Consider the following 11704-nt stretch of genomic DNA (forward strand, 5'->3'; position numbering starts at 1 on the left):
ACGGCCGTGGAGGGCAACATGGACAGCTTCATGGCGCAGGTCAAGAGCCTGGCGCAGTCCCTGTACCCCTGCTCGGCGCAGCAGCTCAACCAGGACCTGCGCCTGCACCTCCTGCTCAACACGTCAGTGACCTGCAACGACGGCAGCCCCGCGGGGTAAGGCCCCGGGCGCTGCCGGCCCCGCGGGGGAGGCCAGTCGAGTCCCCGCGCGGGGCTGGGGCAGGGCTCCCAGGTCTGGGCCCTGGTCAGCCCAGACACTGACCCCTCGGCCACGCGTGCCAGCCACTCTGCGCTGTCCTTCAGCCCCTGTTTGGGAAACGGAGCGCGCCAGTGGCCCCTGGCCAAGGGAAGTGACACAGGGGTTAGGAAAGCCCCACTGTCCCTCGGCCCGGGATCCCAGCGCCAGCTCTCATTGGGGGCAGTGAGGGGAGCAGGTAGGACAGAAGGACAGTGAGGCACCTGCCCACTGATCCCTAGCCCCGAGGGAGGCTCAGGAAGAAGACTGCGAGGCTCAGGCGCGGCCAAGGCAGGGACGCCCCGCGCCCTCGGCAGGGTGGTGACACTCCAAGGAGCGGGCCGGGCCGCGATGCCCCTTTGGCACCGCCTGGAGCGCCCCAGGGCCCCCTCCCCCGCCCCACGCCTCTGGCGAGTGTGCCCCGCGCCCCGAAAGGACCCGGCGCCCAGCGCAGACCCCCCCCCGACGGGCGCCCGCGCCGAGGTTACCGCGGGTTCCGCGCCGGGCGGGCCGTGGGGATTTTCCACCGACCACACAACCCCTCTCAGCCCTTCCCCGCCCCACGAGCGCCACCTCCCGGGCGCGGTCGCCGCGCTCTCTCCTCGTGGGCTGGCCGCGGGCGCCCCCGCGCGCCCGGAGCGCGCGCGCGCGCGGTGGACGACAGGTGGAATAACTCTTTCCTGTCCGGGGCAGGGCGCGGGCCGGGGGCGCAGCGACCCCGGCCTCGCAGTCCTGCCTGACCGGCCGCCCTCCCGCGCAGCTACTACCTGAAGGAGTCCAAGGGCAGCCGGCGGTGGCTGCTCTTCCTGGAAGGTGCGTCCCGGCTGGAGGCGGGGGGAGGGAGGCGGACGCGGGCCCCCGGGCGCGGGCCCTGAGCGTGGCAGCTATGTCCGCAGGCGGCTGGTACTGCTTCAACCGCGAGAACTGCGACTCCCGGTACGACTCCATGCGGCGCCTCATGAGCTCCAAGGACTGGCCGCGAACGCGCACAGGTGAGCGGGGCGCAGGCCCCGAGGCGCGCGGACCCAGCCGCGCAGCGCCGAGGAGCCCCTCTTGGAGGGAAGGGGACAGCAGCGTGCTGGAAGCACATTTTGGAGTCCTCGAAGAAGCTTCACAATTCACCTCCCAGAGCCATGGGAGGCTACACACACACACACACACACACACATCCTCCTGCGGCCTTGGTTTGAAGCCACCGCCTTCCACAGTCTCATTTTTATCCCATCAACTTTGGAGAGCCAAGGCTCCCAGGACTCTGCAGGCAGATGGCTGGGTCATAGCTGCCAGCGAGGGGCAGCAGAGAGGGTCTGGGGTCTGCCCAAAGGTGCCTCCAGGGACTGTCCGCCCATCTCCCACTTCCCTGGCCACCTGGCTCAGGCTGGCACCACTGCCCATGCTCTGCTGGGACCAGGTGGGAGTCCCCATGTCTGCCACTCCTCTCTTTCACTAGAAAGACCTACCCTGTCCTCACCTCCCACAGGCACAGGGATCCTGTCTTCACAGCCAGAGGAGAACCCCCACTGGTGGAATGCAAACATGGTGTAAGGGGCTGGGAGGGGCCCTTGGGTGGGCATCCTGCTGGAGGACTGGTCTGCCTGGGGGCGGTCCTTCCTGGGGGAGTTTGCTGGGGGGCAGTCCTTCCTGAAGGAGGTTCTTTGTTGGTTGAGTCGTCCTACCCAGGGGTGGTCTTTCTTGAGTCCTTCTGAGGTCCCATGTTGAGGCACACCTACCTGGGATGTGGCAGTCCTTATTGGGGTGGTCCTCCCTTGAGGGGCTGGTCTTTCCTAGGGGATGGGTCTTTCCTGGGGCCTTGCTGGGGGGTGCTCCTTCCTGGAGGCAGTCCCACCTGGGGCAGTCCTTCCTTGGGGGGGCTGGACATACCTGGAGGTGGTCTTCCCTGGAGAGTGGTCCTTCCTGGGGGCGGTCCTTGGGGACAGTCCTTCCTGGAGGCGGGCAGCCAGCAGGGGACTTTGGTGGCCCTCACGTATCCCTCTGTTGCAGTTTCATCCCCTACTGCTCCAGTGATGTCTGGAGTGGGGCGTCCTCCAAGCCTGAGAAGAGTGAGTCCCTGTCTTTCCTGTCCCCTCCCACACTCTCTTGCTCCTTGGTTTTGGGGAGAGACAGGGCAGAGAAGGTGGGGCTTCTGCCTCCCTAGCTCCCTCCAGCTCCCTGTGGGAGGCCACCAGGGTACCTGCTTGTCCATTACTAGCTTGACCCCACAGGTGCCCTCACTCCTAGGGTTCCTGGGGAAGGGGCCCCACATGGCCTCATGCACCTGGCCCACCTCCCTCTAGTCTACCCCAGGTCCCCAGCCCCAGGAAGAACCCCCAACCGGAGCTGACACCCCTGCTCACATCAGCCTGGGGGTGGGAGGCCTTGCTCCCTGTCCAGGTCCCCAGGGACCCACTCGAGCCCCTCTCTCTCATGCAGACGAGTATGCCTTTATGGGCGCCCTCATCATCCGGGAGGTGGTTCAAGAGCTCCTGGGCAAAGGGCTGAGTGGGGCCAGGGTGCTACTGCTGGCCGGGAGCAGGTGGGTCTGGCAAAGGGAGAGGCAATTGGGGCGGACGGCAGGGAAGGGAGAGGAGAATGTGAATGGGAGGACCAGGCAGCCGGCGGGAGCGCGGAGCCCAGGAGCCGGGGGAAGGCCTGCCTTATGGGGTCCCTGAGTTTCAGCCTCACCAATCCTGGGTAGGCATCTGGGAGGGCCTGGGTGCTGGCATCTTTAGGGCAGCGCAGAGGTTTGGGTCTGAAGAGAAACTCTGCCCTCTAGTGGTCTGTGCTGGAAGGGCAGGTACTACTGGCTTCCATGACGGCTGGGTGGAGGGAAGGCATGGGCTGGCCTCACCTGGGTGGTGGCTGGGTGACGAGCTGTGGACTGAGGTGCCTTCCCCTGGGCCTGGGAGCCTGATAAAGAAGGGGCCACACCTGTTCAACACCACATTTCCCCCAAGCATATAAGGGGATGGTGGCGCTCAGGGGCTTTCTGAGGTCTGGACAAAATGGCCTGGGACCACAGAGTTCAGTCGCATAAGGAAAGGGAGGCAGTGTTGGAGCCCCTCAGCCCAGGGGTTCGCAGTGAGCCATGTGGACTGTGGGGCAGATGCCTGCCCTTCGTGCGAGCGCAGGGCTGAGCGGCCGGAGGGCCGCCCTCTGCCTCTTGACCTCACTGAGGGCCTCCCCACAGCGCGGGTGGTACGGGCGTGCTGCTTAATGTGGACCGTGTAGCTGAGCAGCTGGCGGAACTGGGCTACTCGGCCATCCAGGTGCGGGGCCTGGCCGACTCTGGCTGGTTCCTGGACAACAAGCAGTACCGCCGGACGGACTGTGTGGACACAGTGACCTGTGCGCCCACCGAGGCCATCCGTCGTGGCGTCAGGTACCCGTCTCCTCCTGGTGGGGCTCAGGCCCCCCACCAGCTTGTGTCCTGTGCAAGGAGCCCAGGCGGTGGAGTGTGGGTGGTGGGGCTGCTGGGGCCCAGCACGACCTGACTCCTGCATGTGGCCCAAGGTACTGGAAGGGCGTGGTCCCAGAGCGCTGCCGGCGCCAGTTCAAGGAGGGAGAGGAGTGGAACTGCTTCTTTGGTTACAAAGTCTACCCGACCCTGCGCTGTGAGTGGGGCCAGGAGTGCAGGGCAGTGGGGGGTCTACCCGGCCCTGCACTGAGAGTGGGGATCTGGGGGCATGGGGCCACAGCAGGATGCCTTCTGTGCTTCTCCTGAAAGCTCAGACACCCAGCCCAGAGGACCTGCCTGCACCCAGCTGGGCAGCTGAGGATAGGGTACCTGGGTCCTGTCCCAGGGAAGGGGCCAAATCTATACCCCGGTGACCAACTCTGCTGCTTTGCCTGGGACTCTCCCAACTGCACTGCAGAGCCTGCATCCGGGGAGACCCCTCAGTTCCCACAGGCTGGGAGTGAGGGCCATCCCCGGTCAGTGGTGCACTTCGGAGCAGGCAGCCTGGGTCTGCCTCCCGGTGCTGCCCTCCCTGTCTCCTGCCTTGGGCCTGGCCCTCCCTAGCACTGGACTCTGGGAAGCTGGGAGGTCCTGTGCAGTGGCGCAGGTCTGGGGCTCAGTAAACAGGGCGCTGTCATCGGTCACAGCCGAGTCTCCGAGAGGGGGATATCCACGGGAGCACTCAGCAAGGACCCTTGGTGAAGGCAGGGCCTGGGAGGGAAGTTTTGGGGCAGGGGAGGGCAGGGAGGAGCTGGCTGGGCCGTGCCCCCCCCAGGCCCGGTGTTCGTGGTGCAGTGGCTGTTTGATGAGGCACAGCTCGCCGTGGACAACGTGCACCTCACGGGGCAGCCAGTGCAGGAGGGCCAGTGGCTCTACATCCAGGACCTGGGCCGCCAGCTTCGGGATACGCTCAAGGGCGTGGCGTGAGTGCCAGCCTCTCTGGAGGCACAATTAGGGACCTGGTATGAAAATGGAGGGAGGACAGGGACAGAGGCAAGGCCCACAGGCCCTCAGGGCAGGAGGGGCATGGGTGGGCCCAGAGCGGGAACTGGTGGGGCCGAAGCAGGGGGCAGGCTCTGGGAGTGGCTGGACTGGGTAGGGGTGAGGAAGAGGCCCCAGCCCCTTGTGGCAAGGTGCTCATGCAACGTCTTCTCCCAGGGCCAGCTTTGCCCCCGCCTGTCTGTCCCATGAGATCATCACCCGAAGGTTGGTTTCCACCAGGCCCCGTCCCCCGTCCCCCGACACCTAAGCCTGTACCCCACCCACCTGCTCACCTCTCCAGTGGGCTGTGCCACCTGACTCGGGTGGGTCCCTTGTGACCCCTCTTGGGTCTCTGCCCACAGCCACTGGACAGACGTGCAGGTGAAGGGCACCTCACTGCCCCGTGCCCTGCAGTGCTGGGACAGAAGTCTCCAGGACAGCCACAGGGCCAGCCGGGCCCCCCTGAAGGGCTGCCCCATCCACCTGGTGGACAGCTGCCCCTGGCCCCACTGCAACCCCTCGTGCCCCACCATCCGGGACCAGTTCACGGGTCAGGAGATGAATGTGGCCCAGTTCCTCATGCACGTGGGCTTTGACGTGCAGACCGTGGCCCAGCAGCAGGGCCTGGACCCCGGCACACTGCTGGGGATGCTGAGCAATGGGAGCTAGGAGGCCCTGCACCCCCGCCCCGCCCCGCCCTCTCCCCCCAGCGCATTCCCTAGCCCCTCCTAATGCCTCCAGGCAGCCTGCCTAGGCCCAGCTGCGCCCTGGTGCCTGGTGACCCTGCCGGCCCCGCCCCTTCTAGCCTACAGAGGGGGCGGAGCCAGAAGCACTGGATTCCTCAGCCCAGAAGGCCCCGCCCAGCCCGCCCCAGCCTCTCCTGCCTTTTTGTATTATTTTATAAAGTGACTTTTTTATTTCTTTAATTTTTTAAAAAAGGAAAATAAGCAAGAAATATATGATGAATTATGTTATTTTGTAAAATATTTTTGTTAAATAATGAAGAAAAGACAACCAAAGAACCTGAGCGTGCCCATGTGTTTCTTTGGATGGGCAGCCGGGGGACGGGAGGGACCTCTGACCACTGACCCAACCACTTCCTGGAGAAACAGGGCCATCCTGGGCTGGCGCTCAGTGGGACCCCACCCCATCTGGACCCTCCTGAGGAGGCTCCCCCTCACCCCCCTCGGGTGGCCGGAGCTGGGCACCGCTCTAACGCAGGTGGCCACGGCTGACTTACTTTTCAGTTAGAGGTGAAATTCACATAATACAGTGAATGTTCTAAAATGAGTGCTTTTCAGTGGCGCCCTACCAGAAGCACCGCAGGGGCCTTCTCTCACAGCTCAGGAGCCCCCACGTGGGAGTTGGGGGCCCGGCTCAAGGGGGAGGCTCTGCTGGCCTTGACTCCAGTGCTAGCTAGCAGCTCTCTTCCCCTTTGCTTCTCCTCCGTTTACATAACAAAAGGAGTGAACTCAGGACACATCCTCCACTGAATCTGCCTCCTTCCCCAAGGAAGACATTGATTCCCAAATGGCACCCTGACCACAGGCAGAGGCTGGGCCTGGTGGCACACACTTCTGGAGGACACCGTTCAGGGCACAATATGCTGCCTGATACATTCCTGGTTTCATGCAGCCACAGCCTGTCCTTTGAAAACGTCCTCATCACCCCAGAAGGACACCTGGTTCTCAGCTAGCACATCTTAGGTGTCTTCAGTTTGTTTATTTCACTAGGTAATATTTGTACATGGTTCAAAGTTCAAAGGATAGGAGAGTATTGGGAAGGTCCCCCCTCTCTTAGCAGCCCCACTCCGGCTAGTTCCTCTGCCCAGAGTGGCCAACACGGTCATCTCAAGGATCTTTCCAGAGCCATTCTACCCGTCCTCACGCTGGAAATGCAGGCACCTGCATACATAGGTAGGAGCTCTGATAGCATGGTGCCTAAGGCACTTGAATGCTAACCGGAAGCTGGAGGTTCAAACCCACCAGCCACTCCCTGGGAGGAAGGCTAGGCAATCTTTTTCTGCAGTGATACCACCTCAGAAACCCAAGGAGGGGTCGCTATGAGTCAGGTACAACTCCACAACACATAACAACGACAACAATAAGAAGCACACATATGTGTATGTTTCTGTGTACACATGTGCCCTCACACCCTGCTGTCTGCTTCCCTCCTCACTCAAGCTGCGACCCCGAAGGCCTTCCCCAGTGTGCAGGGGCTGGCCATTGGTCTGGCTGGCGCTTCAGTCCTGGGATGGGCTCAGTGGTTTACGCATGTCCAGAGCATAGCCTGGTTTCCACATTGTTTTGCACAAAGGCATGTCTGTGGGGGACATGGCCCTGAGTGGGCTTGGTGGGCCAGAGATTGAGCACGTTGGGTTTCCACAGCAGGTGGGTGACCCTCAACATGTGCACCACGCCCTTCGCATGCACCAGACAGATGCCAGAGAGGGCGTGGCTATAGGCCGGAGAAGGAAGAGGTGGTCTCCAGGGACAGCTGCTGGTCCCCAGGGAGCAGCTGTGGGAGCAATCTCCGGCAACCCTTCCCTTCCCAGGAGGGCCATAGACAGGATACCCCAAGAGCACCATGGCCTGAGAGTGGGAGAGGGGGCTGGGGGCCACACAGGGAAGCTGCCTGGGAGCCCTGGCTTGGAGAGACGGCCCACTGCGATGTGGTCAGGGCCAAGTGGGACACAAGAGGTGCGGCCTAGAGACCGACACCGCTCTGTGCAGAGAAGTGGCAGGCTGCCACATCAGCACAATTAGCAAGAGTGACTCTCTGGGACAGGCCGGGCAGATGGAGGGCGGCTCTGTGTCTGGGGCTGCCAGGTCCACGAACATGACACTTGTGGGCCAGGCCCGATGAGGTTTCGCCCAGTGAATACACTGTTCTCCCTGTGTCCGCAGATGCGTTCAGCCAGTGCCAGGGAGGCCAGCTCAGCTGGGGCCCACAGCTTAGTCTGGTCTTTGCACCCCACTGCTGGGACCTGAGATGGAGCTGGAGGATGAATAAGGACAAATCCCAACAGAGGGATTCTACAAAGGGCCTGCCTCGTCCTCGCCAAGACCCAGGGATGTCCCATGACCATGAAATGTCATGTGGGTCCTGGGACAGAAAAAGGGAGTGAGGGGAACACTGAAGCAATCTGAACAAGGTGTAGACTTTGGTTTGTAACAATGTATCAATATCAATTCCATTCACATTTTAACAAATGTCCGTCCCTAGCGCAGGATATTAGCAACAGGGGAAGCTGGTGCCAGGCTCTGGGAACTCTTGGAACTCTCTGTATCATCTTCCCAATTTTTCTGGGAATCAGAGACTTTTCTACAAAAAAATCAAATGCATTAAAATTTCTTATAAATGTGTATGTTAAAGCACACTTTGTTTTACAGACAAGAATATAAATCTAGATACTTCTAAGATCAGCTTTTCTCTAGTTTAGAAAGTCATAAATACTCATTTTTAAAAATGTGGAAAACACTGAACGGCCCACGAACAAGCAAAAAGCCCCTGTTGCCTCGTGTCTGGAAGGGAACTGGCGGTCACCAGGGCGCAGCTACAACACTTACACCAAGTCCTTGCATCTGGGAGAGACTCACGGAGCCGCATAAGGCCGGGGCCCCGACTAGTCTCTGCTCCGCTACCTCCCGGTTGGTGGTTTGGACCGCTCAGTAATGCTGTGGAAGCAAGCTCTGCAAGCTGCTTCTGTAAACGTCACGGCCAAGAACTAGGGAGCAGGGTCACCGCAGCACATGGGGTCGTGAGTCAGAACTGACGACACGGCAGCAGGCTTCGGTCGTGCAGCCATGGGGCCTCGGCTGGTGTGGATGGTCAACAGGCCCAGGGAAGGTTTGAGGTGCCCATCCACTCAGAAGTGCCTCGGAAGGGAGCCTGCAATGCGCTTGGGAACTCCCCGTTGAAAGCCTCTGGTGCACTTTCTGACACACAGTCCAATGCTACAGACTGGATTGTGTCCCCCACAATACGCGCTGTCACTCTTGCCCTCTGCCTGTGGTCGGAACGCCAGCTGGGGACAGCCTGTCTGACTGAGGCGGAACTGCGTAGGGTGTGTCCTGAGTCCATCTCTTTCGAGACAGAGAAGACATTAAACAAGCGAGCGAGTGAGCAGAGACAGGGGAGGTCGGATGCCAGGACACACGATGCTCTCTGAGGAGCCAGGAACAGGAGCAAGGACAAGACCTTCCTCCAGAGCCCGCAAAACGGAGCACCTTCCCCCACCTGGCACTCTGGGTTCAAACTCGTAGCCTCCTAAACTGTCGAGGCGAGAGAGAAGAATTTAAGATCCTTCCCTTCTATCCTGCTGGGCGTTAGCACTTCCCTTGGCAGCTCTGGTACCACTGTGAGAAAACACATTTCTGTTCCTTGAAGCCACCTTGTGGTGTTTCTGGCACAGCAGCTGACATCATGAGCTGGGAGTTGACTCCACAGCAAGTGGTTGTACATATCACCATACATACTTACGCCATTCAAGAGTGAACGTCACCACACACAACTTCTGGGCGGTCCCACCTCTGCCATCACGTACCACGTCCCTCTAGCGTTCTGCACCTGTCTTCCTTAACAGGACACACTTCCCATGGTGTGGGTGTGCCCTCTAACCTCAGGTTCTTTCCACCCGAATTTTTCTTTCCCTTTTTTGTTTCCACGTGGCTAGGAGTAACCGTCCTCGACCTCTGTCCTTTTGCGGATTGTGACAGGTTGGCGCACACTGGAGAGCGGGACGCTGTGGCCCAGCAGTAGGGCAGCCCAGAGCTGGCTGGGGTGGGATCAGGGGCACGTCCTACACTGGGCGCTGTGTTTGCTTCCCAGAGGAGTCCCTGCAAGCCAGCTGAGCTACCGAGCAGCCACACAGCCCAGCTTCTGATCCTGGGATGCTGGGCAGAGGCAGACGGTGAGGACAGGCGTCGGCAGCTGTGGACCAGGCAGAACGGCGGTGGAGCCATGCCGGAAAGCAAAGGCAGCTGCTTTAGTGTGGGTCTGTGCTCAGACTCAGTGTGCTCAGGCCTCACCTTCAGAGAAGGGGCTGGCCGTGACTTAGTGAGAGGGCGTGAGGGCAGACCCACAGGCAGTGACTGTAGCCAGTGGGTCAGGTTTGGGCCTCTCATCTTTGGCCTCCTCAGAAAACACACACACAACAACAACACAAAGCATAAACCTGTTGCCGTGGACTCGATTCAGACCCACAGCGCCCCTAGAGGGCAGAGTGGAACTGCCCACAGGGTCTCCAAGGCTGTCAATCTTTATGGAAGCAAAGCCCAAACCACACCCACTGTCGTGGAGTCGATTCCACTCACAGCGCCCCTAGAGGACAGAGTGGGACTGCACCACAGGGATTCTAAGGCTGTCAGTCTTCACAGAAGCAGACTGTCTCATTTTTCTCCCTCGGAGCAGCTGGTGGATTCAAACTGCCCAGCGCTTCACCACTGCACCACTAGGAATTCTGCAAGGCCTCATTTTTTCATCTTCTGGGGTGAAAAGGTGGTGGTCTGCCCCCTCAAACACACAGGCAGGAAGAAGTTAGAAGTCTGGGAAGGCCTAGGGGGACAGTGGGGCCCAGCAAATCCCCAGGGGGGCAGGGAAAGCCACTCCCAAGAATGGGCACAGAGGACTGGCCTGGACAGGGCTGGTCCAGGTTGTCTGTGGGCACCAGGCAGGCTGAGCCAGAGCTGGCTTCCTTCGACCCGTCACGTAGTCCCTCATCCGGGTCAGGCACACTTGCTGTGGGCCTGGGGACCTGGGGATATGAAGCCAGCCCTACACACAAGGGCCAAGGAACACAGAGGTGCCCTAAGCAGGAACTCGGCATTACCCAGAAGACCATGCTCCCACTTGCCAGGCGCCTCTGCCGTCAGGGACAATGGGGTGCCGTGGGGTCATCACCTCCAGGCCGCTTCCTGCACGGCAGTGCTCAGACTTCACTGCCAAGGGTCCAAGGCTTGTTACAAACGCCGAGCCATCCTTGAGTGTTGACTGTTGGGGACACGTGAGAAGAGAGTACCTTAGAGTGGACAAGGGTGTGAGGGACCCTTACAGGCATGCGTGTGAACCTAGCTCAGCTCGCGGAAGGGCGTCCCGCCCCAGGGAGAGGTCAGGCCCATCCCACTACCTGGCGGCACAGCACCTCTGCGGTGGCCGTGCCACACCCGCTGCCTCCATCGCTCCTATGAGGTTTTCCTTCATTCAGCCGGACACAGCTGTGGAGACACGGATGACAGGCAGGGACGGACGGTCTCCAGGGACAGGGCCCACAAATCCCAGAGTGAAAGCCACCACTGGTGGGCTGCCAGGGTGAGGCACGGTCCCCGAGCAGATCCTGGTAACAGTTGAAAGGCTAGAAAATGTATTCTGGGGACAGATGGGATACTGAGTAAGCCTGGTGTGGGAGCTGAAGCTGTGTGTCAGCTCGGCTGAGCGGGTTCTGAGCGGCTGGGCGGCTGGATGGAGCTATTCCCCGCGGTGGGGCTGTGATCACCTCCACGGTGGAAGGTACTGGAGCAGCTGGGTTCATGTGGCCCACTTCCAGCAAGTAAGGAGAAGCTGTGAGAAGGGTCTCAAGGTTTTCGGCACACATGGACCCTGCGTTTGGCTGAGTCTTGGCCTACTGTGCTGCCTGCCAGTCTTGGGATTGTACCATTTTACTTGTTGATCTTGGGTTTGTCAGCCTCAGCAGCCAGTAGCTGCATGAGTCAGAAAAAGCCCCCTGCTCCAGTGGGCCGGGGACAGGAGGCAGAGCTGAAGCCCAAGGTGGAGGGGCCTTCACCCAGCCCCTAGAGCTGGCACTCTGAACCGGGGCTTCTAGCCTCCCACACTGTGAGAGAATTGCAGTGTAGTAAATTACTTAGTATGACTTTTCTACCCGTAAGTCATTGTAAACTCAGTGGTGGAATGAGCAACTGAGGAGCTCCTGATTGTAAATGTTATCCACGTGGAGTATTTCTGTTGGGCGTGGCACAATACAATGTTCTGGGAGGGTCCCACTCTCTCTCAGGTGCTTAGAGTTCTGATGCTGTGATT

The 11704-nt window shown here is 60.4% G+C and overlaps 1 protein-coding gene across 1 annotated transcript in view; it reads left to right on the forward strand.

Moving 5' to 3' along the window:
• The window catches only part of NOTUM (notum, palmitoleoyl-protein carboxylesterase), a 16599-nt gene extending 11261 nt beyond the window's left edge, over positions 1-5338 (forward strand). The window contains exons 4-14 of the mRNA XM_007959565.2: positions 1-155; positions 995-1047; positions 1131-1226; positions 1715-1775; positions 2236-2294; positions 2665-2767; positions 3422-3613; positions 3745-3845; positions 4464-4611; positions 4847-4894; positions 5032-5338. Of these exons, the coding sequence (XP_007957756.2) occupies positions 1-155; positions 995-1047; positions 1131-1226; positions 1715-1775; positions 2236-2294; positions 2665-2767; positions 3422-3613; positions 3745-3845; positions 4464-4611; positions 4847-4894; positions 5032-5338 (1323 nt within the window). The remainder of the gene's footprint in view (positions 156-994; positions 1048-1130; positions 1227-1714; positions 1776-2235; positions 2295-2664; positions 2768-3421; positions 3614-3744; positions 3846-4463; positions 4612-4846; positions 4895-5031) is intronic.
• Positions 5339-11704: the final 6366 nt, after the last annotated feature.

Source organism: Orycteropus afer, unplaced genomic scaffold (genome assembly GCF_000298275.1).
Source record: "Orycteropus afer afer isolate SDZICR_OR568_19922 unplaced genomic scaffold, OryAfe1.0 scaffold00018, whole genome shotgun sequence".
Taxonomy (NCBI): domain Eukaryota; kingdom Metazoa; phylum Chordata; class Mammalia; order Tubulidentata; family Orycteropodidae; genus Orycteropus; species Orycteropus afer.